The 25,222-nt window shown below is 46.6% G+C and overlaps 2 protein-coding genes across 6 annotated transcripts in view; one reads left to right on the forward strand and one right to left on the reverse strand.

Annotated features, from left to right (window-relative positions):
- Window positions 1–5,869: 5,869 nt before the first annotated feature.
- LOC117897215 (lachesin) overlaps window positions 5,870–25,222 on the reverse strand; it is a 137,552-nt gene continuing 118,199 nt past the window's right edge. For 2 of the 5 annotated variants that reach the window (XM_034805924.1, XM_034805925.1), the window contains 5 exons: window positions 17,730–17,959; window positions 14,985–15,398; window positions 14,732–14,790; window positions 7,767–7,811; window positions 6,906–7,024 (listed from right to left, as the gene is read on the reverse strand). In XM_034805924.1, the coding sequence (XP_034661815.1) occupies window positions 6,906–7,024; window positions 7,767–7,811; window positions 14,732–14,790; window positions 14,985–15,398; window positions 17,730–17,959 (867 nt within the window). Of the gene's footprint in view, window positions 7,025–7,766; window positions 7,812–14,731; window positions 14,791–14,984; window positions 15,399–17,729; window positions 17,960–25,222 lie in introns of all 5 variants that reach the window. The other 3 variants (XM_034805926.1, XM_034805928.1, XM_034805927.1) reach the window with 3 other exon arrangements.
- Window positions 20,703–22,101, forward strand: LOC117897216 (lanC-like protein 3 homolog). The gene has a single exon (XM_034805929.1). The coding sequence runs from the start codon at window positions 20,781–20,783 to the stop codon at window positions 22,041–22,043; it is 1,263 nt and encodes a 420-aa protein (XP_034661820.1). The 5' UTR covers window positions 20,703–20,780; the 3' UTR covers window positions 22,044–22,101.

The raw sequence follows: 25,222 nt of genomic DNA on the forward strand, positions 1-25,222 counted from the left end.
ACTGAAAAATTCCGCAGCAACAGAAAACGGATGGGAAAGCCAAACGAATGAATGAACAGGGAAAACACAATTTAGCAGAAACAAACAAACAAACAAACAGAATTCAGCGCGGCACCAAAGGCAGTGCCACAGGCAGCAGCAGCAGCAGAGGCAGCGGCAGCAACAACTGGGGCCAGCAGCAGCAGCAGTTTTTTTCATTGAGGAGACATTAAGAAAAAATAACAAAGTCAACAGCAACAATTCTGTGGAGCATAATAGCAACAGCATCGGCGTCAGTGGCAAGGATACTCTACGACAACAAAAGAAGCCAACAAATCCATGCAAATCGGATTTTCTGATTTGGCTGCTCGTCCTCGTCCTCTCCAGTCCTCTCCAGTCGTGGACCCTGCCACAGTCCCTGCCCTGTTGAAACTTGCCATTTGTTGCAAGGTTTTATTCATCTTTTTTTCTGTGTTTTGTTTGCTGCATTTGACTTTAGTTTCAGTTGCCCCTCGACTGCTATTTGCTTTGGCATTCAGCTCTCTGGCAACAATTGCAACAGCCGAGCGTCGGCCTCTCCAAGGCATAGCTCGTTAGCGCTCCTCCTGGTGATTCTGCTCCTTTTGCTGCTCCTGCTCGTGCTCTTCCTGTTGCTGTTGCTGCCCAGTCACTCCCTGGGGTCGCATTAGCCGCACATCAATACGTATGGGGCACGTTGTTAGGCGTATTTATAAATGATATTACGTATACGTATACATAGCGAATGTGCCAATTTAAAGAGCAAACAGAGCACAGTACCCTGTCCACTTGATTCATGACGACAAGAACAACTTTTGGAATAATCGTCACTGAGGCAGGTCGATGGGGGAAACCCAAATAAAAGGACATTCTTCTAGCCTGACATTCAGCTTACACTTCCCCTTAGTCCCCGTCCGCGGAATCGTCCTCGGGTTCATTAACAGCGATTGGCAGAGACAGAGAGAGAGCGAAAGATTGACATGGAAACCCCTTTGTGTGCACGGCTTTAAAATCCTTTAGAAATGCACAACGAGAATGGTCGAAATTCTTTCATTCGTTAAATGAAAAGGTCATTTTGTTGCTCGCTTTCATATTTAATTAATTTTATTAATTACACGGGTATTCTTGAGCTGTCAAACAGTTGTACCATGGAAATGAGAAGAATGGCAATATATAAACGTGAATTTTCTGTGAATATTTTGCCATGGCGCCGGCGGGTGCACAGCCTGAATGAACGGTGCAGTGAACACAGATTGATCTGCATCTGATATGAGTATGAAATCAATTTTGTTCTATCTCGCTCTATGCATATTTCGCACAGGTTGCCCTGGGAAACATGTCAGACATCGCGGTGACAGGCAACACTCAAACGGGGGACAGCATCCTGGATCCCCCCTGGATTAGAAGAGCGAGTGTCGGAAAGTGTGTGAGCTCTGCCGCTGGCAGTCAACATCCTGTTCAGGGGCACGTCACGCAGATCCACCTTCTTCTTCTGTCTCCTCCACGGGCTCTTCCACCGCCTCCGCCTTTCTTTGTGATGTGCATTATGAATTAAAAACGCTGCCAAGTTGCGGCATATAAATGGCCATGTCAACGCCGCTGTGGCAGCCTATTAAGTGCTTTTTGCTTTCATTGTTTCCAGCGAGCCTTTTGAGTGGCACTTGTTACACGCACAGCCCATCCTACCGACTTCGTCCCACTCGTCCACGTCTGGCAGTCAACAGTCAGGCGCAGACACTGCGACAGGAGGCAGTGGGCAGAAGGCAGAAGGCAGTGGGCGCTCTGGGGAAACAATCCTTCAAACTGCCTTGGCTGTTGTTATTGCTGCTGCTGTGCAAAATGGATTTAGCTGCTTGGCACTTTTTTATGCCACAGCATTCGCCCATCGCGACTTTTCTTTTCTTTTCTTTTCTTCGGCCTGGCTTTTGTTTTGTTTTGGCTCTGTTTGATGATGTGGCGCGCCTAAAAGCATGCAAATGCCTGCCGCTAAACGCATTACAAACGTCTTAGTGCTCGCCTAACAAACGGCGCAGCGAATTAAGCTTTACAAATCTTCAGCTACGGCTACGGAGGCAGCTTCAGCACCAGCTCCTGCTACACGCTTAAAATTTAAGTTAATTTTCACCGATTCCAGCATCCGGAGGAAGGTGTACTTGAACAACAAATGTCGAGCCCATTTGGAGGCGGCGGCGTCATCATCATTGCGGGCTTAATTACAGGCTGTGCAGCGGTGCTTTGTCTTGGCCGAGAATGCGAGACTGGGCCTGAGCGCATACGTGACCCACTTCCGGCCGCACAAAAGGGGAAAGCAAATTGTAAAAGATCCCACAGCCAAACGACGAGCCAGCGACAGAGCCGGGGCCGGGGCCGGGCGCAAAAGACGATGATGCCGTGCCACATAAATAGGCCCCGGCTGGAGAGGCAGGTGTGAAGGCTGCTCGAGTGAGAGTTGTCATGACATTTGCCGCTACCTCGCTGCCTCGCCTTCATTATGCAGCCTCTCTCCCTCTCCCTCTTCTCCAGTCCCAGTCCCCGTTCCAGTGCAAGTGCAAGTTGGCCCTATTTCGTCAGCTCCGACGAGGCGTCGCGTCGTCGCTTTTAAATCTTGGCTTATTTTTAGCATAATAAATTTCATATGCAAATATTTATGCGCTGGTGTGTGTGTAGTATGCGATGCGTCTGCGATATTTCAACCTGCCGCTCCCTCTGTTGTTGCATTCAGCCAGGTCTCCTCCTGGTTTCAGTCTCGGAACGGGGCATGCAACGTACATATGAGTACGACGGCAGGGACCCATTCGTGCTGTTGCCATAATGCATTAGAAGCGGTAAAGGACTTTATGTAAACATGTCACACACATGCAGCACAGGCCTACGGATGTGTAGGGCGAAAGCGGGGCAGGGAGAGGCACCAGGCACCAGGACAACAAGTAGCTCATAACGTGAAAACAGCAGCAACAGCAGCAGCAGCAGCAGCCCAAAACGACAACAGGAAGGCGATAGAATGGCAATGGGAACAGAGCCCAGAAGTAGAGCCAGAACTAGAACCAGTCCCAGCACCAGCAGCAGCCCCAGCCACAGCCATAGACTCCTGTGCATGGGCCAAAAACAATGGCCGGAAATGAGGAGCACACACGCACACAGGCGCACTCTCGTGTGTGTATGTGTGTGTGTGCATCCATGGAACGAACATTTGGTGCCTTGTTTGGCCGTTGTTCTGTTTCTGCCTCCCCACTCTACTCTCAGGCTCCTCGGGCACATATTTTACACATTTTACCCCACCAACCCACCCCACTCCACTCCACTCCACTTATTTTTCATTCACTTTCATTCGAGGCACGACACGTGGGGAAGCTGCTTATTGGGTCGCTGGTTCTTTGCGGTAATTTTATGCCATTTGCACCTTGCAATTGCCGTGTGCCTCGTGCCGTATGCCAAGACCCTCCTCCTGCCTTGGCCTTGCTTTTATTTTTAAGCAAATTATAAAACAAATGCAGTTCGTTTGGAAGGCACACACGTGGCCGTAATGCTCCGGCGATTTGTTAAGGCCATTGGCACGTCCCCTCTCGGGGGGTTTTCTTTTTCATTAGCTGGTGAAACTTTTCAATTTGCTAGCCCCACTAGAGCCACTTTCGATTTGCCTTTTCCACATGTAGAATATTCGTAGAGTTCTCTGCCAAAAACTCGTATAACATTTCGCATAGCCTAGGCTCCTCCAACTGATTTCAATGAAAGTTCAGTGTCGGAACGCACACGTGTGATGTATGCGTGGGTGTGGATGTGAATCATATTTAAAATACCGTTATGTCTGACTGTCAAATTTTCCATTTAAAGTTTTTCCTCAAGCTGGGTAGGGGGAGGCAGGCAGCAGAGCTTGTGTAACCAGTTGCCATTCATCCATCCAGCCACTCGCCCCAACAGTGACTGAGAGGCAACATGAAAACTTTTCCATTTTCATTTCCATTCCATCACATGGATGGGAAGTGCTACAGGAGAAGAGTGTGGCGTGTGGGGTTTCCCCCACTTAAATGTCTACACAGTCATACTCCTGGAAGAGTGGCAGACCATACAAAAGGTGGGCTATGACAACTGGAGCTGGAGTAAATAAAATAAACCAAGTTTGCATTTACGCAACTTCAGATACCTTCAAGCTGCTGTGGCCATGCATGTGCTCCTTGCACTCCGCTCTCGACTCGAGCCCATCTTGTTACGGTTACCATTTCAGCCATATTCCCATCTTGAAGTTGCATTTGTGTTTGTATGTGTACTGCAGACGGCAGGTGGCGGGACGATGAAATGATGAGATGAGCTTGATGAGCATCATCATCATCGTCGTCGTCATGGGAGGGAACAGGAAATTTAGGCATCAAAAGTGGATAACGACACACATGCAGGGGAGGGCAGTGGTTGCATAAATTATGACAAAGAAGGCTGAGGAGCAGGCCCTCGGGGTTTACATTTATATGTTAATATAGACTTTATTTATAGTTTTTGAAAAATTTTACAAAATAATCAAATATACATACACATACGCTTCTAGTCACATATACATTCAATACAGAAGATGTTCTGGTGTGTTCGGTTATTATAATTATAATTATAATTATTATTATATAATGTAATTCATAATATTATGTTTAGATTAAAGTAGAATCTCGCGACAGTCGATGTGGTGGTCGGTCGCGTCGCGTTGGGGCATTTAACTAAATACAATTACATAACTAAACCGTAAATTACACATTCAAGTAATGGCATCGCATCGCCTCTATATAGTCAGGTGTACATACATACATACAATATATGTACATATATCCTTTAGCTACCTTATCGCTGGATAATGCTTTGGATTATCTTTTGAGTGGGGTTCAAGAGTGGGGTGGAGTGGGTGTATCTATTTATCTTTTGTTGCATGATTACACATCCATTTACACACACATAAACATAGATTATGACTTGACGTTAATTCAATTTACTCTGTAGCCTTTGTCTAGCGAATTGCACGACATCGTTAATTAATTACACATATATTTATATTTATATAATTCTATATCAATTTCGGGCTCTCTTTCTCTCTCTGGAATTCTGTTCCCGGTCCCGCACTCAAACCGAGTGAATCCTACAAAAGCCGACTGTGTGTACTTATACTTTGAATTTAGTTTTAAATCAAACTATTACACACAAGTGATCCATCTTATGTGTATGCCTGGCCTGGCATTGGGTTTCCTATAATTTCAATAATATGTTTGTTTATGCATACTATATACTGGTAATACATATGTGTATGTACTTGCTTATACACTAAAATGCACATACAATACATGCGACTGTTATGCCGTCTAAGGAGCATTTTTGCGTAGCTTGCTTGGCTTTCGATTTGCTAAAAACGATAAAACAGGGTGCCGGAAAAACCAAACACGAACGGTGCGCGACTTGCCATCTGAAGCAACAATATCGAATGCATACATATCTATAACTTTACCATGTGAGATGCTAAATATCTGTGGGTGCACTACTTTATTTACATAAAACAACCTCTTGGCCACACCCTGCGTCGGTGTTTTTTTTTTGGTATTCGATCTAAACACTTACATTTTTGTTTGGTTATAATCTCGTAATTACGGTTATATTTACTATAATATTTTGTAGTTACTAACAGCTATTTTTGTGTCCTAGTTAGCACTTCCATTTCCGTTTCATTGCCATTCCATATCGCGTCATTCTACTGCACCTTCCTGCCGCCACTTCATTTCGATTTTCTATATGTACATTATGCGATAATTGTAAATTAATCAATCCACATGGAATTCCTCTCTTTCTGGCCTGACTTCCCTTGCAGTTGATTAATTTACACGATTGAATCAATGAGTTTGTTTTCACTAATTTACTTGCATTTATGCGGTCAATTAAGCTACTTAGGTCCTACGTACATACAAATTTTGCAAAAAGCTAGAAAAATTCTGTCTTCTGTCTGCTTTAAGCCATCAAAATGCGTCGTGTCCAGTGTGTGTCCTTTGTGTTGTGTGTGTGTGTGTGTGGCATGACACGCTTTGTTTCAAAATGTTGCAAATTAGTGGAATCTTTTTTTTCACATTTCTGCACTGATTTTACCATTGTTTTTCTCACAAATTAATTTAACTAAAAAATGTGTGTGTTGTGTGTGTGGTGCGGTTATTGCATATCCGATAATTAGTTTATGAATTTATAGATTAATTAAATTAACTATTTGCATAATGCTGCAATTTTGCATTTTCCATTTGCCTGTGACAGATGCACAAGCACACACTGAAGCTTAAATATATTTATATATATATTCTGGATGTACATATGTAATATATGGTTGACTGTCCGATCGATCAATTACATATGTACGTACACATACATTCATATGTATTTTATATAAATTTCTTTGGTGCAGCTTAATCCTAAAAGTATGTAGGATAAAATCTATTTACACTTGGATTTCTGAGTGCTCGAATGGTCTGCAAATGCGAATGTGAGTGAGTGGAAGTATGGGTGTATTCATATGGGTGTATTCGTTAGTTGCCGTATGCATAAATGGTTCCTAGTTTGAACAGTTCTATGCTCTTTTACATTGATTGTTACACGTAGAATGTATGGTTCCTTATTCCGTTTTGGTTAGTCATGATTTAAATTTGAAATTGGTTTTCCTTTTTGTTTTGGTTTTGTTTGCTTGAGAATCTTGAGAATCGAAGAATGAGAAATCGTAGCAGGAATGTCTATAATTACGTTTACATATCTGTATATATATATATATCTTTCCTTAGGCTACCATTTACGACTAGAGTGCATCCTTCTGTTGCTTCTCGCAAAAACAAAATCCCAAACGATACGTTTTACTGCTATTGGCGGTGAGATCCGTAACTTAAATCGAAAGCAAATTATAATCGAATTTAGGCCATTATAAGGCTGAGGATCAGCGTGGCCGAGCTCAGTGCCAGGAGTCCAAGTTTTTGCCTATTTATGGCACTGCTCCCATAGAATGTGACACTCAGATCGCGCATCTCGTTATCTAAAATAAAGAAATTCAAGAGAGAGATATTTTTGTATTTTAATCAACTTTTAAACATTCCGCTAGAGTTATTTAGAATGGAATTATTTCGAATCACACTGGGAATGCTTTTCAATATTCATGAAGGAGAGAGAGAGAGAGAGAGGCTACAGCCATAAAACAAATTGGTTTCGCATGCAAGTGAACAGATTGAAATGTACAAAAAGCACCTCTCTCACATGAGTACATTGAGATACAGGAACCCATATAGACTAAGCGGAATTTCAATGGGGTATGCATTTAAACTCGTTTGATGTTCCGATTTTTATTATTATTTGTACATATTCAGTTTTCCTGTTGTTGATCGAGGACTGGGAATGCCAACGGAAATGGCACGCAAAATAGTTGCTAAACTGCACGGACAAATACACACGGACACGGGACGGACGGACATACCAACACATCCCAATAGGTGTATGCAATTTGTTTTGATTTGTTCCAATTTTATTTCAGGATTTTCTGCTTTTTTTCGCATGCCCAGCTTAGCACAAAAATTGAGTTTTATGTACAAGTTATTTAAAAATAAATACAAATAACATGCAGATTCGAACATGCAAAGAGAGACAGAGAGATGATACGGTATGGAGAAAAATAAATGTATAATAGATATAGAGCAAGTTGGAGATACAGAGAGAGAAAGATAGATAGAGAGACAGAGAGAGAGAGAGAGAGAGAAGTGAGAGTGAGAGAGAGAGAGACTAACCTGACAGACCGTGATTCAAAAAGGTGGACAGATCGACAGGTCCATCTGCAATTAGTACGTGGAGCAGTCGTTGAAAGTTAGGAGAGTTGAAAGTAGCGATAGTAGTGGATAGTGGATCGAAAGTGTGCAAGGTGGATGGATGGGTGGAAGAGGGAAGCGTGGAGGAAGAGCCTATTGTACCGCAAACAAAATGAAATTTCCATCCGTCCAGCATCCTTCGGCATTTAAATAAAATCCATGCGGGCAAATAAATCATTAACGCTTAAAGTGCAATCTGCAATCACAGGGATTTACTTTTGGCGCAGACGACTGCGAATGCAGATGGCCAATCAAGTGGGAAGTCATTGGGCGGCTTGGGTGTTGGATGGATGGGATGGCTATGGCTCCAAAGAGGATGGTCGGAATTGCCTCGGCTGGCCTCACTGAGCAGCGAGGTCATTTATGGTGCCCAGGCCAGGCCAGGCCAGACCAGTGCAGACCAGAGCAGGCCAGGCAGCTCATTTCATTAAAGCCGCCAATTAAAATGGCAACGGGCAGCGTGCAACATCTGTCAATAATGACAAATGAGCATTTGGCCATTCAGGCGATCGAAGTAGAGCCTCAAAGGACCCTTCCCCTCTTCTTCCCGCATATATGTATACCCGTAAATGAAGCTCCCTTCACAAATATATATATAGATACATGCAGGTCTATAGATATGTGGTGTATTTCCAAGGTAACGTCGTGTCGCAGTACGATTTTAATGAAATGCCAAGAGGATGCCAGGGACATCTACATTTGCTACTGAATCACGCTGCTGCCATTTCTGGGCAAGCGAAACTTATAAATATTTTATATCCTGCCTGGCAGATGGTTCGACATTATCTAAAGCAAACAGATCGCCCCACCACATGCTGTGCTAGCCGTGCATTGCCGTCTCCTTTGCCTCTAACAAGAGGTGGGTGGAGTGGAGCAGCAGCATCCGCCCACAAGTGATTGCTGACACTTTTAATAGACAGGCAACATCGGATGTTGGAGCTGCCAAGAGGAGAGATAGAAAGAGGCAGAGTTGAATGCCGGACGTGGTATCAATGTAGGTTGCATGTTGCATTCATGTTTGGCCACCAGCAAACAACCAGGACAGCTTATCTATCGAGGTATCTGTGCCGTCGCCATAGCCTCGGAACATGACACCTTTAATTCTCAAATGCTCTCCAAATCCCACTGTCCACTAGGCACGGACCGGACCGGTCCGGCCTCTCTGCTCATATTTCTCTATTCATTTGGCCATTTAGTCGGTGGGCAGTCGGTAAAGCGGCTAAGAAAAATGGCCAGCGGGCGACGATCAAATGCAATGCCCAGCCATATAAATTCCCCAACTGTCAACATAAAATAAAAGCAAATTGTCAATTGCGGTGCCACCACCGAACGCCGACAATTTTGTAATGAAAACAGACGCGGCCACAGACCCGTGATAGCAGTGGATTGGATGCAGTAGGAGGAGCAATGGAAAGATGAGGAGCGGCAGCCAGCATTCGTGACCATGTGGCTGTCCGGCTAATGTTGCCACCCGCTGCAGTCCAGTTGGGTTGAGTCAGGGCCCGGGTCCGACTCCGCGTCCAGGTCCAGGTCCGATTCGGTTGTCGTTGCGACTTTTATTGCTTGCGGTTGGTCGCACAAAACCGTAACGTCACTTGTGATTTCTCGTTTGTGCAGCTAAATAAGCGCCCGGCCATCGATGTCGCCGCAGTTGCGTGGCCTGAGCTGGGCCGGGCTGTTCTCTGCTCTGTTCTGCTCTGTCGCGGTGACCAGCTCTCAGCACCTGGCCGGGGCCGGTGCCACCTCCTGCTGCTCCTGTCTGGTTCTGGACCCACTGGACGGCGGCGACTGTCCGCCCCCCTTCAATCCTGGACAGTGGACGAAACGCGCTTTTCACATAATAGCATTGCGGTGCGGCAACAAATACAAATGGCCGAGTGCAATCGACATAGGTGGGGGGCAGTCACAGTCACGGACATGGATTTGTTGAGCTGATGCTTCTAGCAGCAGCAGCAGCAGCAGTGGTGGCAAATCCTCCTGGCTGCCTCCTGCCGCCCTTTTCAACGCTTTGCTGGTGTTTTTAAGTACAGCAGGCAAATCCGATTTTTCGCGCAGCATTTCCGATGCTTTTGCGGACAGTTTGCATCCGAAACTTGGCTCTGGGGCTGTGCTGTGCTGCGCGCACAGCAGCCAGTTTATTACACATTCAGCAAAAGTTGCCACTGCTGCAGGACAGGACACACGTTGGGGCAGGCTCACCGCGGATTTTCAAGTTTTCGGCAGCGGCAGCAACATTTCAACAATGCTCCGCACGCACACATCGCTCGTTTGTTGCAAAGTGGACCACATGCGTCCCCCTGTTACCCCATCACCCCTCCTTATGACTTAGTTTTTTTTGTTTTGGTTTTTTTGGCCATAGCTGAAAGCGGATTTGTCATTGGGGTCCTGGGCCCAGGCGACCCTTAAAGCCCCGCTTAAAGCTTAGCAGCACTGGCCAGCAAATACTCTGGTTCCTTCTGCATTGTAATGCAGTTGCCAGAAACCTTTCCTTTCGCACGAATACATACATATATGTATGTATAGGGGCACTCGGCACTTGTGGCAAGTTGAAACTTCAGCAACAGAGGCGCCCTCCCGGTTCCCGCTTCTCGCTCTCGGGTTGGGCATGGCATTGTGGGACCTGCACTTTACATAAACATAACATTCACGTTGAGAATTCGCATTACACATCTCCGAGGCGAGAGCGTGGTGCTATTTTTGCCTGTGCTTATTATGCAGCCACTACAAACTTCTGCCAGGCGGGTCTTCCTTGCCTCTCATTTCTTTTTTTTCCAGTCAGCTCCTCCTTTGTTTTCGTTTTTTTGCAACAACTACGACGGGTACGACTACGACTACGAGTACGAGTATGGTGTATATGCCTTGAAAAACTTTTGCAACTTACATGCAAGTAGGGGGGCAAAAAAAAGCAAAAAAACGATGGCTATGACGACGATGACGACGCTGCAGTTGTTTGGGGGCCTCGGCTAAAGTATTCCCGGCGGCAGCACAAAAGCTTCAAACGCACAGGGGGACGGGGGGGTTGGGCGAATGAGAATGAGAATGGTGGTGTTGCAAGAAGATACGTTGGCCGTCGGACTAGGACGAGTAAATTGAAAGTTTTTGAGCAGACGTTCAGTGCCAGCAGCGGCAACGCATTCTTAGGGGCATGCAGTAAGGGTCCACTTTGTCATCGTTTGAATGCTTGGCGTTGTTGTTGCTTCTTCCACTGCTGTTGCTGCCACCATTGCTGTTGCTGTTATTGCTATTCCCGCTGCTGTTGCTTCTACGTTGCTGCTGTCGCTGCTGCTGCTGCGGCGCTCCTCAGTTGGCAGTTTCAGCAAGTTTTACGCAAGTTTCAACGAGTCTTTCATTTTCTGATATTTCTTCTAGCCAAACGTCCGCCATTCACACACATATAAACACAACCAAACAGAGCACAAATACACACAAACACACACACTTGAGGCACACACACACACACACTGACAGACTCGTTGCCTTACTTTATGTTGTAATTTTATTTAACTTCTTTTTTGCTTTATGTCGAGTATTTTTTCGCGTGCACAAAATGCATTATTTTTTATGTCTCTATGTGCCGGGCTATAAGAGTGTGTATGCCCTCTGACCGACCCTCTGCCTGTCCATGTCCTGCTGTCAAGCAACATCCCTGCCGCCCTTCTACTCTCCAGACCCTCGTGCTCTTCTGTCGTTACTATTACCCAGCGCTATAGATGATGTAAATAGTTGCATACCTTAGTCGAGTCTATTTCGCTGCCTCTTCTGCTGTGTGCTGCTCCTCCTCCCATCCAAGTGTCCGCCACGCACCGAAATGGCAACAACAATGGCAGGACAGCAGGAAAAACAAAGGGCACAGCCGTACAATGGCACTCGTCGAGAACATTACGGGTGCAAACAACGAGTAACGGACGGAGCGCCACAGAGGACTCGTTAAAATTAAATGCACTTGAAGGGCGGACGGAACGTGGCTGGCCAACCCAACGGCAGCCCGAAGTAGATATGCCCTTTGGAGGTCCTTCAGCTGACCCAAAAGCTAGGATATTATGCCATTAGCGAGGATATTGTACCGCTAAACTGACCAATGAATTGTCGCATATTATGAGCTATTCAAGTTTGTCCCTCTAAAAAGTAGCGTGCAATTTAATTAATGTTGATTGTACTTATTGATTGAAAGTAGAATGGGATGTTTCCATATTTGATGTTCTCTTTCCCGCATTAAACTCGTAGAGGATATCTAAAGAAAGAGTGCAGCTGGCATCAGTGTATTCCTTTTGCTTTCTAAAACTTTCCTTCCTCCACAATAAGCATAAATTATACACAATATTGATATAGGAAAGTTGTAAAAACTAATGAAGTGGCAGAGACTTTCCGGTGGAAAACTTTGCTTCCCTTATAGCACTCTCTACTACTTGTTGAGCTGCATCTTGGAAAACAATCGACCCACCATAATGCCAGGGTATTATTGTTTTCCCAAATACCATTGGCACCTCAGCAGTTACCTTCGTTCAGGTGGCTGCCAAACCAGCCTCATAAATGCGTGGAGGAAGTGGTCTTTGAAGTGCATATGCGAACCGTTTGCGGAGGTTTCGGGGGGTTCTGTGACAGCACACTCCATTTGGCGTTTTCTTTTAGTGGCTGGAGTCTGACCCCGGACCCCGGACTTCGCTCTGCTCTGCTTGCCGCACACGTAGCAAACAGGTAAATGAACTGGTAATATTTCTGCAACTGTCTGCTTGGCTCTTGTCCCCTATTCTGCGAGTGTCTGGGTCTGGGTCTATAAGACTCTTTGGCTCTGGCACTGTCCTTTACTGTTATGGTTAGTGCCTCAGTTATTGTTCCTGTATGTGTGTGTACCTGGCATTGTTTCTGTAGTTATGACACTCTGCGCTCATTAGTTGCCGCTTTGCTCGATTGCACACCATGACGTTGTTGCTGTTGCTGCGGCTGCTCCTCCTCTGTGGGAGTATCCTGCTGCTGTTCTTGTCCTCTGCTGTTCTGCTGCTTGGGTGTCCTGGTGTCCCCTTCGTATTATTGCATTGCATGCTCGGCCACTAATTGCGTAAATTGTTTACGTTTCGAAAATATAATGAAGTCATTTTCATTAGCACAAAGCACAGCCATCGGATTGCCACAAAACGAAGCTGTTTCTGGGGCATGGCCATGGCAGGGAATGGAAGTTGATTGCAGGAGGCAGGGGGGCAATGGCAGGCAGGCTTTATATCCCATTTCAATGGCGTCTAATGAAGTATGCTGCCATAGAGTGTGTGTCTGTGTGCAACCTGTCAAAAGCAACACGTCTTGCAGCCAGCGACATCGATACCTTCCGTCTCAGCAGGCGGAAAAGCGAATGCATTGTTCCCCATCGCGATCCCTTTATGTGCGCGGCATTCACGTTTTGGTTTATTAAATTTTCGCTGCATCGCTTTGTCCCTGCAACATGCTGCCTGCTGCCTGCACTCGTCTTCTGCGAGTATCTCATGGCTGCGGCATGTGCGTGTTTATTGCATATTTCTTTTGGTTTTTTGTTGTATTGTTTGTACTGTTGCTGCTGCTGCTCTTCAGCTCTCCTGCTGACTGCATATTTATGCGTTTGTTTGCCAGGCAACGCAACAGCAATGGCGGCATTGAACTGTGAACTATTTGCATTTGTATGCATTTCGCATGGCAGCCAAAAGATGGCAACGGTGTGGAGGCTCCTCCTGCATCTCCACCTCAACCTACACTGGCGTGGCGCCTGGCGCCGGGCAAATGTGCGTCATTTGCATGGAAAATCGCTTTTCCGCGCGCGCCACATTTTATGTTGCCATTCCGCTCACTCTCTCTCTCTCTCTCTCTCTCTCTCTCTCTCTTGTTCCTCGTTCACTTCTTTTCATGTCTATCGCTGTGTGGCATTGCCGTAGTCATTTTGTATGCAGTGCAACAATAGTTTTGCATATAAATGGTTTTCGTTTGCGCATTTAAATCTACCCACCTGGCGGCGAGGTCTTGCGTGCTGTGGGAGATGTCTTTCCTGTCCTGCGGACTTTGCTCTTTCCTTTTACTTCCAACCCCCATCTGGCAACACATCCAATTAGCGCTGCCTTGTGCCTTATTTGATTTCTCACCCTCATTATGCAAAGTCAAGACTGCACGCACGAACCACCCATCAATTAGTGGGTCCACTATGCCCACACAAACACATGAGCTCGGGGGAGCTGCAGTGACTGCAGGCGCCGCAGGGGATGTATGCAGAATTTGTCCATGCGAAAGTTTGTCAACTGGCAGCCAAAATAACTGCCAGTGGTGCGTATACTTGATGTTCGCATGGAAAATGTAAGATAACTGTGGCAGGCAGATGTGCATGTGTGTGTGTGTGTTTGTGTATCTATGTGCATTAAGGGATGTGCAAGTGCGCCTTAGTGCGAAAATTATTGCTGAATTTTCACCGAAATGAAACGAAATAAAACGAAATGAAAGCGCGGTAAATGCATCCACTTCTCGCCTTACTTGACGCGCGCTCCCTTACGCTTCGGTAATACATTTTAAATACATTAAATTGCGACAGTTTCAACAGACTCTGGCGCTGGCCGTGATGCTCCCTTTTTGTTTGGCCTGCCAATGCCGCTCCATTGTGATTGTTGTGGATTATCGGGGAAAAGCAACGCATAATACCAAATTATTATGCATGCAACCAGAAACAGAAAGCAAATACAAAGCCAAAAGGATTTCAATCGATTGAACATCGGCTAGCCGAGGCAGGAATACCCTAACACTAAGGTCTGGCACTACATTTGAGGGTATTCATACGTAATAGGTTGCCGGATTTAAGCCTTGAGGGTTAAAGTGCATTGCTGGCACTTCAGATTGGATGCTACAAGGATGCTAAAGCTTTGCCCATTACTGACACTCACCATTCGATGATGTGGAGAAGACAAAACTGTTGGTCAAATCGCTCCAGCCGTAACGATTCCTGCAATTGAAGACCATTTCACCGTATTAATTATGCAGCTCAGGAAAATTAGCAGTTATTAATATGCAAATGCTTGCTAATGAGCCCAACAGAATGCATGCACAAGACCATGCACAGTCCACACTGCGGCTATCAAAAATAACAGCAACTGCAGCTGCAGCTGCAGAATCAGCTTCAGCTCCATCTCCACTCACCTGGACTGCACGGTGGCCTCGTAGTGCTGATCGGGATCCAGGCCGCGTACCATGTAGCTCATGCCCTGCGAGTAGTGATGCGAGAGGGGCATGGCTGGCAGGACCACATTGCGCCAGTCGTTGCGTCCCCAGTGCATCAGATTGCCGTAGCCGCCATAGCTGCCCATGCCGACTCCGCCGGAGAGGCTGCCTCCTCCTCCTCCGATGTTGCTGCCAATGTGATGCGAGTGGAGACCGGAGCCGTACATCTGCGACGAGGAGGAGGACGAGGACTGCGATGACGACAACGACGACGAAGAGGATTGCGAGTCAATGGCATTGCCAACGACCTCATGTCCTTGTGGCAGCTTGCGGAAGGACAACTTGTACTCCTCGATGGGCGAATGCGAGTCCACTGCCCACGAGATGTTGTATCTGCCAAAAGAGAGGGATAAGTGGGTAAGTTATCGCGGGCAACAGTAGCAGCGGAGATGGGGTTGGGATTTATTTTAAGGCGACTGCAATCAATATGTAATTGTTAAATTTTCTATAAAGCTGCAAGCTGAAAGCCGGGAGCTTGAGCTGTTGAAGCCAAAGTCAACGCAGGCACGCCAGCAAGGAGCCAGCCAAGTCAGCGAGGCATCCAGCAGCACCAACAACAACATAATCAATGGAGCGGTCGAAGACGAAGACGAAGGATGAGCACAAGGGCGGGGTGAAGATACTGCGTGTATGAGCCACGTATATTGATCCCCATCCCCGCATTGTTGTTCCTGAAGCTGCTGCTGCTGCTGCTGCAGTCTTAACATAATGCCGGGTGCCTCCCCTTTGTTATTGGCTGCTTGTTTGCCCTACCGACCCCCCCGTCCACCGCCTCTTTAACGATTGTCTGGGCCCCTTCCTGCTGGTGGCACAATGCGTCCATTCAACCGAAAAGCCAACAGAGAGTCCTGCCACATTCTCAGCTCAAGTGTAAATGAAGTTATATGGCCACCCACCCACTCCCACACCCCAAACTGCTGCCATTCTCCTGCAGTGCATTGTGCCAGTCGGACTGCATTTTTGGCCATTGGCCCCTGCTTAAAGTTCGATAGCCCCCCTTGAAGCGATGGCTTTAATGCCGAATAGAGTCCGAGGAGTCCGCACGGACCGGCACTACTTAAGCTCATTAGTCATCAAAGCTGATGGACAAACTTATTTATAGGCAGGCACAGGCACAGGCGCTGGCAAAGGCACTGGCAAAGGCACGGGCTCAGGCACACACTCCACAGCAACTGTTGGCATTCGAGTAAACAACTAATTACAAGACGTAGCTCATGGGATGCCAGAATCACAGAACACAGAATACAGAATCCGAATCAGGTTCAGAGCACCATTTGCGAGGAGCCCTGCTGTCGCAATCCTCTATTACAAAGGCGCAACTTCATTGCTTTGCGATAAACTCGGCACACAATTTGAATGCTAATCAGCATTGGGCACACTACAGGGGGAGGAGGCCTGCTCCCATTTTGGGCCATAAACAAGCCTATGTCCCAACAGGGAAGGACCTGCCCTGCCTCTGCCTTTGCCTCCGCTCTTCCTGTTTTGCTCTCAATGTTTTCTGTTTTCTGTTGATGTTTTCTCTGCCTGATTATTGGGCCATGAGAACTAATAACTTCAAGTCCTGGCGCACAATAAAAACATAAAACGCCAATCAGAGAAACTTTTTCGCATATAGCATAAAACTAAAGTAAGCAATAAAAATGATTATTAACAATTGAAGAGCCCGGCAAACGGCAGGGCATAGACTGGCGCCAGTCTATGGAGCTACCAGAATCGGTTTTGGGTTTTCGGTTATTTTTCGGGTGGGGCTTGGTAGCTTTTGGTAGCTTAATTGCCGGCAGCAGTTTCCGTCAGCGTATCAAAACCAAATGAAACGAAATAAAATCAGCGCAAAAGTGGACGTGGCTATCGCTTGGTTAGTTAGTTTTAGCCGCCCCCCCACCGAAAAAGTTAGTTCGGTGCTAACCCCCGAATTATAATGGTTGTACGCGTACTTGCTCTGCGCAATGTTTGCTTGGAGTTTCCTCCACTTTTCGCCCATTTTCTAGCTGTGGTTTCGCTGCAAAATGTACTCCCGGTTAAGGGGCTTAATTCAAGTTGAATTATTGAAAGGTGCCAATGGCACTCGTTTCCCATTTTCCGAGAGAGAGAGAGAGAGTGTAAAGCTATCTAACTGACTGAATGAATGACTGACAGACGGACTGACTGGCTGTCTCCCAGTTTGTTCGAGTGTGACATGAGATGTGAGCTTGTTTGTCGCTTGCCTCACTGACTCTCGACTCTCGACTCTCGACTCTCCCTCTCACTCTCCCTCTTGTTGGTTTGGCCTTTTCTATCTGTGTCGCCTCGCTTATGGGTTTGTGTGTCTGCGTGTGTTTGATGACAGCTAATCCAATTAAAAGGTTTATTCGTTACGTATACGCACCGGGCTGCCCAGCCATTGGGCGGCGTCTCTCTGTCACTCGTCGAAATTAATCTAATAAATCACTTGATGTGCGGCGTGTGCATCATCTCTCTGTCCGTGTCTGCGTCTATGTGCAATGTCTAATGGCCAATCAACCCACAAAATCCTGACATTTGTTTCTGATTTTGCATTTAATTCTCAATTACGTAAACCCATGGCATTCCCCTCACTTCCAATTAGCCAGCAAAACTTCACAGAACATGGCACGTGTCCCGCGCTCAACTGAAAAAGCGAAGGATATCGATGGATTCGATTCTTACCTGTCCTTGTACTGACTGATTGGCGGTGAATTAAAAACGGCTACATTCGGTTTTCCGCTCAACTGCAGGGTCTTGCGTGCCTTTCCAAGCTGGTTCTCGGCCACACAGGAGTAGTTGCCAAAGTCCTGCGGATGCACTTTGCGTATAATCAGCGTGTGCCGCGAGCCCCGCGTCTCCATGATGTGCCGCTCCGTGGTATCCAGTTGCATGGTGTCTTTGAACCAAATTACCTGTAAATAATTGAAAACTTTGGTCAATCGCAGCGAACAGCTAACAACTTCGGGGTGTGCGAGTGCGAGTGTGTCTTGAGTGAGTGAATGAGAAAATGAGTAGAGAGAGAGAGAGTGTCTAAGTATAAGTAGCTCTAAGAACCGACATTGTGTGCGTGTCTTTGTACCTTTCTGCTGCTTAAGCGCTTGTGGTTGGTTATTGGGGCATGTCTGTGGGTTGAGGGATGTCATGGGGGTTGGGGGGTCGTGAGCTGAGGTGAAAGTTAAGACGATTTGTGGCGAGTACTTCCACTTCCACTTCGTGCTGCTGTCACTTGAGCGTCAATTAAGCGTAATTCCTGTTGAAATTGAAAACCAGATCGACGTGCAAGGCGACGAGTATTGATTTTCTTTCACAGTTCAGATTTTTCAACAGATTTTCAACAGGGAACTTCTCCCCAACCACACACACAGCGCCTAATGACTGCTGGGGTTTTTTGGCCGTGGTCATAACTGAAAGGAAGTTCCCTTTCACGAATGGAATGGAATGGAATCTTTGGTTGCGCATCGTTTGTCTCTATTTGTTTGTTACATTCTCGTGCACAATATTTCCCGGCCAACTCCGGAGCACATGTTTTGTGTGTCAAGTGTGCCCGAATCCTGTGCAAACACATATCCTGAAGCTGAAGCTCAAACCGAAGCTGGAGCACACGTCGCTGCGTGGCCCGGATCTGTATCCGAGTCCCAACTATGGCCCGCTGACAGACGGAGGGACGACCGTGCGTGTTTTGTAAATGAATTGAGCGCGCAAGTCGCTGGGAGCATTTTTGCGAACACTGCAGCCCGTCGAGCTGTCGCCGCTTTGACAGGTCCCAGACAGGATACCGGAGGCGGGATACCAAAAAGGAGGTAGGAGGGAGGCAGGAGGCAGGAGGCAGGCAGGCATTCGGCAGATAAGCAAGGACAGAACGCACGAATTAACAGCAGAACTGGCAAGGAAGCAGCAGGTGCTCGATGGCATGACACACATACCAAAAACCAATCTCCCCACAATTCCCCACAAAAGGAAAGAAAATATTAAAACAAATAGATGAAAAAATTATGAGAACGAGAATGGCAAAGAGACAGAGATAGTTGTGGGGTCTAGACAGATGTGTCTGCTGGCGGCTGCCTGGTGCTGCTATCGGTGTTGGGGGCAAACCTCTTCTTTTAGATTAGTTAACATTGCCACTGGCTTGCAGCATCATATTCCATTAAAATGGCTGTCAGTGGCTGCATATGTGTTGTCATATTTTCCGCTCACACAAACACAAACACGCAAACACATAGATACAAAGAGAAACATATCCACCGCTCCTCCCATCCACAGAGTGTATTCCCTCGTACGTGTGCAGTTGTTGCTGTTATGCCGTCATGCCATAAATGTTGTTGTGTTTTTTTTGTCCCTTCCTTCTCATATTATTTGTCCAAATTGTTGATGTTTGCGTTTTTCATGCCTTCGTTGCTGTTGATTTTCCGCTTTTCCCCCTTTGTTTAAGCTCTAGTCTGGGACCTGTGTCCATCCTTGCCACAGCCATTATCATCATCATCATAATGATCATCTTCAGGCGAGTCCGAGTCCACATCTGAATCCCCATCAACATGATGGCGCCATGGCATTCATTCCTTCAACCGTGCGTAACGAGGCGTAAGTGTTGACGTGGCAGAAAAATGAGCAGAAATTATTATTTTTATTTTATTTAATATTTTCGACCGTTTCCAGAAGATTGCTAACCGAATTAATTAAGCAGCACTTTGATTGCCAGGAATTCGGCGATTGATTGCCCGAATTGATTCTGTGTGCACTTCATTAATAGATCCACGCAAATGTTGCGCCAATCAATCTTTTGCACTTGCGCTTCATTTTCAAATGCTTTTGTTGCACGCCCTCGTGAACAGGCGAAAGGAAGCGAAAGCAAGAGAAACAGTAGAAGAAACTTTGCCCAACTCGGTAGCTGCTGCTGCTTCCCTACTTCAGAGAAAAGCAGCAACGGAGAGAACAAAAAATTAGCATTGATGAGCAGCAAAGCGAGAAATACCAATCAACACTAATCAGCCAAAAAGGGAAGAAAAGAATTTGCGTGCTTCTCCATTTTCCATTGCCCCTATTTCTGCCTGGCAATCTATTATGCAATACCTTCCTCTTCCATGGAGCACGAAGTCTCGGCTGCCGGAAATTGCCAGCGGAAAAGTGTTGTTAGATGGGTGTGCTGGGTCTCTGTGGCAGTGTGTGTGTCTCAGCTGCGTGTGGAAATGCGCCAAAGAGCTGCCCGAGCAGAGAAAAAGAGAGAAACAAATAATTGCAAGAGGCATGTGGGAATTACGCATACGCCGCATTGGCACGCCAGCACGCACACACACGAACGGACCCAGGAGTCAGGACTACAGGACTTCAGTTGCGTGTCGCTGTGGGTTCAGTGGGTGTGGAAGTATCTGGAGCTGTTGCTCCTCCTGGTGTCGCCACTAATGGCCACAGTTTGACTTAAGTTGTTGCCAACAGCAATTGGCTTGGACTTGGCCTGGGCCTGGGCCCTCAGGCACCTGCCACTGCCAAGCATCAACCAGGGAAATGCTAATAGAAATTAGATAATGAAGAATTAATCACACATCAGGCCCTAGTTAAGAGTGCGAATGGAAATCACTAAACCCATTTTTGTAATCCATCGAGTAGGCTTTTGATTTCCTTACTCGAAGGCATTTGATGCCTGATCATTTCCAGGCAGAGCACTCACAACTCACACTTGAAACCCTGCAAACGTTGCTTAAAATCTCTTCTCTGAATTCCGAAAAATACAAAACTAAAATGCTAGGTCATAATCGCTCTCTTCCAAATCCGTTTCCGGATTTCGTCCCGGGCGAGGGACAGACTGCAGCCGATGACAAACAAATCAAAAGTTTGATTCGGTTGTACGTGCAGACCATTCTGGAGGAGAATGACTCGGAGGTGGATGAGCGCGGTGATTTGTATGTGGGAGATGCTGGCATAAGCTTCATGTTCTGGAAGCTCTACACATCGGAGCAGACTCGCTCTATGTTCCCTAAAGCACTGGACTACGCCCTCGCCTTGATGGGCAACGCCAAGCAGAAGTGCAAGCCACATTTGAAGCGATCCGCGGAACGCTTCTCCTTCATCTGTGGTAATGCTGGGATATACGCCGTGTCCGCCGCCATCTCGGCAGCACTCGGGAACACCAAAGCCTTGACCAAGGATTTGGATATCTTCAAGACGGGCATTCCGTCCAGCTTGGAGAGAATGCACACAAAAACTGGCTGCGACGACTTCATGCAGGGACGAGCTGGCTATCTGGCTGGCTGCTACTGGCTCAACGAGGTTCTCGGACGGAAGGAGATCCCCGACGATACCGTCATCGCCATTTGCCAGATGATCGTGAAAAGTGGCCGCGAGTACAGCAAGATCCGCAAGAGCCAGTCACCGCTGATGTATCAGCATTACGGAACCCAGTATCTGGGAGCTTCCCATGGCATCTGCGGCATTCTCCACATGCTGCTCGACAGTCCCTGGTTCCGCACAACACCAATGTCTGCCCCGGAAGACGTGATACGCGACATTAAGACCTCTATTGACCTCTTTGTCAAACTTCAGGACAGCGTGGGAAACTTTCCAGTGTCCATGGAGGACCTCTGTACTGGACGGGATCCAGACCGGCGCCTGCTGCACTGGTGTCACGGCGCTCCAGGGGCTGTCTACTTGCTGGCCAAGGCCTACTTGATATTCAATGATGAGAAGTACTTGGCAGCCATACGTCAGGTGGCGGATCTCGTCTGGGTGCGGGGAGTCTTGCGCAAGGGTCCAGGCATCTGTCACGGCGTGGCCAGCGGTGGCTATGTCTTTCTGCTGCTCTTCCGCCTCACCAACGAGATGATGTACCACTACAGGGCACTCAAGTTCATGGAGGTGCTGACCGATGCCGACTACCAGGAGCAGGCTCGTATGCCCGATCGTCCACACAGCCTTTTCGAGGGCGTGGCTGGCACTGTGTGCTTTCTGATTGATCTTTTGAATCCGGAGCAGGCCTCGTTCCCCTTCATGGATGTGCTTCATTAGGTATTAGTTTTATTTTTATTAGTTTATGTCAAATTGAAGTGCAGCAATGTGTTTCTGTGCACACTATGGATACAGAATCCCCACAGATCTTTTAGGTAAGTTATTTTGACCTTTTGAGGCATTGAAATATTTTCTAATTTCATATTTGCAGCACCCATGAAACGATTTTTCTTCTTTTGTGGCCCATGATGTGACGCAGAATAGTAACATCAAAATTCCATCCAAGCTTGAAGTCAGCTTATGGTGAATAAAATTACAAAATTGGTCTAGTACATGCCCTTCTATTTTCATCATCATCATCAACCGAACATTATCTTTTGCAACTGTTTTGCAGTGCAATTTCCATGCTGGCGTATCTTCTAATTAGGTTGCTATACGGCTTCCTCCTCTAAACATCTACTTTGCGACGAGGCTAATAGGCTAATTTTCACTACTCATTCCATCCCGTCGCGCCGCACAAAAACTCATTACAGCCGCCGCTGCAGCTGCTGCTGCTTCTGCTGCTGCTGCTGTTTGGGGGCGTGTGTGCAAATGTGAAGAAAATTACCAATTTGGAAATTAATTTGCAAAATAATTAAAAACCATTGCAGCGGCATAGCTATAGAGAGCCAGAGCCCTAGCACACTCACGGTACGATACAGCGCTGTAGAGAGCGAGTGATGATGAAAGTGCATGAAGTGCAGTAGCTGTCCCTTGGTTGGGGTTGTTATTGGAGTTGGAGGAGGGGCTGGCTGTACGGACAGACCCCCCATTAATGCTGTTAGCCGCTGATGCTGATGCTGATGTTGATGGCTCTGTCAGTTGCTGCTGCATGTTTAATGCGTTCGACATCGATGACGGGTACAACGTCGTTGACAATGCGGCACTGCCCCTACTCCTCACAGACACACAGCAGAGTCCTGCCCCCCCATGCAGGCCCACCCGATGACGTTGATAATGATGTTGTCTCATTGCCGTCGCTCATGTTAATGACAATTGCTCTAATGACTTTGTTGCTGTCGCATGAGCAGAGATTGGGTGTTTTGTGGGGGCTTACCATACACATTCTCATCTCTGGAGTATGTGGTTTTAGCGGGGTAGATGGATGGAGGGAGAACGCTGCTTGTTTATGATATTCATTATGCAACAAATCGACAATATCAATGGTTTATGAATATATATCCCACAGCCAGACTTGGGCTTGCGGTGCAGTGCGTAATTAATATGCAAATAAGCACATAAGTGCCCTATCCAAAGGCATCGCCATGTGTGGCAAGCTGCGGTATGGTGTGGCATGTGTTCAACCATCTGTGGGGGCGTTCGAGTGTTCGACGGTGACCGCCCGCCCGAGTGCCTTTCAATGGTCGCTAAATAATTAATATACGCTGCCGCAGCGTTGCCTAGTTTGTGGTTTTTGCCAACAATCCAGAGCCGCCAGCCACCATTCCGCGTTGACAAGACATAATTAAAAATGCTCGCTGCGGCTGGACAATAATATTTGCATGCATTTCCTCAAACAATATACATTTCAACATTCCTGTCGGATCCATTAGGGCAATCCTAATGATGGCGGATGATCCACTCTAGTCCACATACAACTTCTGACTATTCATTCACATCTAAAACAGTGCTGCAAAAACTTTGCCAACTTTCGACCCCTTGACACGCTAATTAAACTGACCTTTGCCCTGGAGGGTTTACATGCCACTGAATTCTTTAATTAACATTTCGGCGGGGGTAACGAACAAAATCTGCTTCTAAATCTAAAAAAAGGAACTCGTTGCCCGTCTGGCCACTCTCGAGCATTTTTTATATGCATGCAGCGAGCGGCACGTGGATTGTGGAGTGCTTTTTCCAGCCAACATTCGCTGGTGGGTGGGTGTGTGGGAAGGCTCGTTAAAAAGGGGACCCCGTTACCAGCCCAGAAATAACGACAAGGAAGCGTTAAATTGTATACACTTAGCCACGGGGGTTACAAAATAAAACAACAACAAAAAAAGCAGGAAAAACCAGAAAAACTCAATGAAATAAATTCACAAAAATGACGAACTGCTGGGAAATGGTTGTGTGTGGGGGGAGCTGAGCGGACGGCAAATGTAAAAATTGCATGCGGAAATGCCATTCTGAAAGACTACTAACTGCCACGCCCCGCCCTTTCGGCCGTCAGTGGCATGCACCATGCAAAGCAGGAGGCGGGCCACGTGGTGCAGACGGATTTTAATGAAATGTGTCGGACAGAACAAATATAAAGCTACAAATGTAGCTGCAGCTCTGGCTGGGCTGGCAAATAAATAGTTTCGCTCTTCTTTTCCCTGGAAAGCAGTCAACTCTTTGCGGCCACAAAACGAGGGGCAGCGAGCAGCCAGCAGCAGCAGCACACAAAAAACGAAAATGTTAAAAATTAAACAGCATAAAAACTTAATGCGCTGTCGAAATTCGGGGAATGGGCGTGCCGCTTCCCAGTCACTCCGCAGTCACGACGGGAGTCACGGCCAGCAAAAACGAGGCGAAAATGGGATGGCAGATGGAAGTGTATCCACGAGGTCCACAACGCTGGATACACTTGCGGATACATTTTGCTCAGGGGAAACAAAATGACATCATGATCCGGTTCTCATCAACTTTCGGATAAGATTTGTAACTCACAGAGCCATACAGTTTGGCTATAGAATATAGATTTCGATAATCTTGAATCATAAATTATCTGTTGTAGAAATTAAAATAAATTGAAGCTTATCCCAGATCGATTTAACAGTTGGTTTGATGGAATCATAACAAAGTAGAGATGCACAATGGTAGATCAAGAAGACGCTCAAACATCTCGCAACAGCAAGTAATACCCTGTGGAAGGGTATGGCCAAAGTGAAACGAAACAATGTGAAATGAAACGGGAGCTGTATAATTTTAAGCATTGACATTTGCGGTCGCAAGTCATTATTTGCCATTCCTTTGTAGCCATAGCTCTCGCTCTGTTTCTCTCTCATTCGTATATCCTTTTTTTCAGTCTCTTCACTCTTTTTCTGGTGTGTGTGTGTGTGTGTGCTGCCATGTCATTTTGGGTTTCCTTTTCCAGTTCTTTGGCATTCCTCCTGCTGTTTCGCTTTTTTTTCGGTAGCTCGCCGCTTCTCACTTCCGCTTTGGCAACTTCCGCAATTTTACTTTGAATTATAGCCAAGCGTATTAATTTAAATGTCGACAAA

This window comes from Drosophila subobscura, chromosome O, assembly GCF_008121235.1.
Source record: "Drosophila subobscura isolate 14011-0131.10 chromosome O, UCBerk_Dsub_1.0, whole genome shotgun sequence".
NCBI lineage: Eukaryota > Metazoa > Arthropoda > Insecta > Diptera > Drosophilidae > Drosophila > Drosophila subobscura.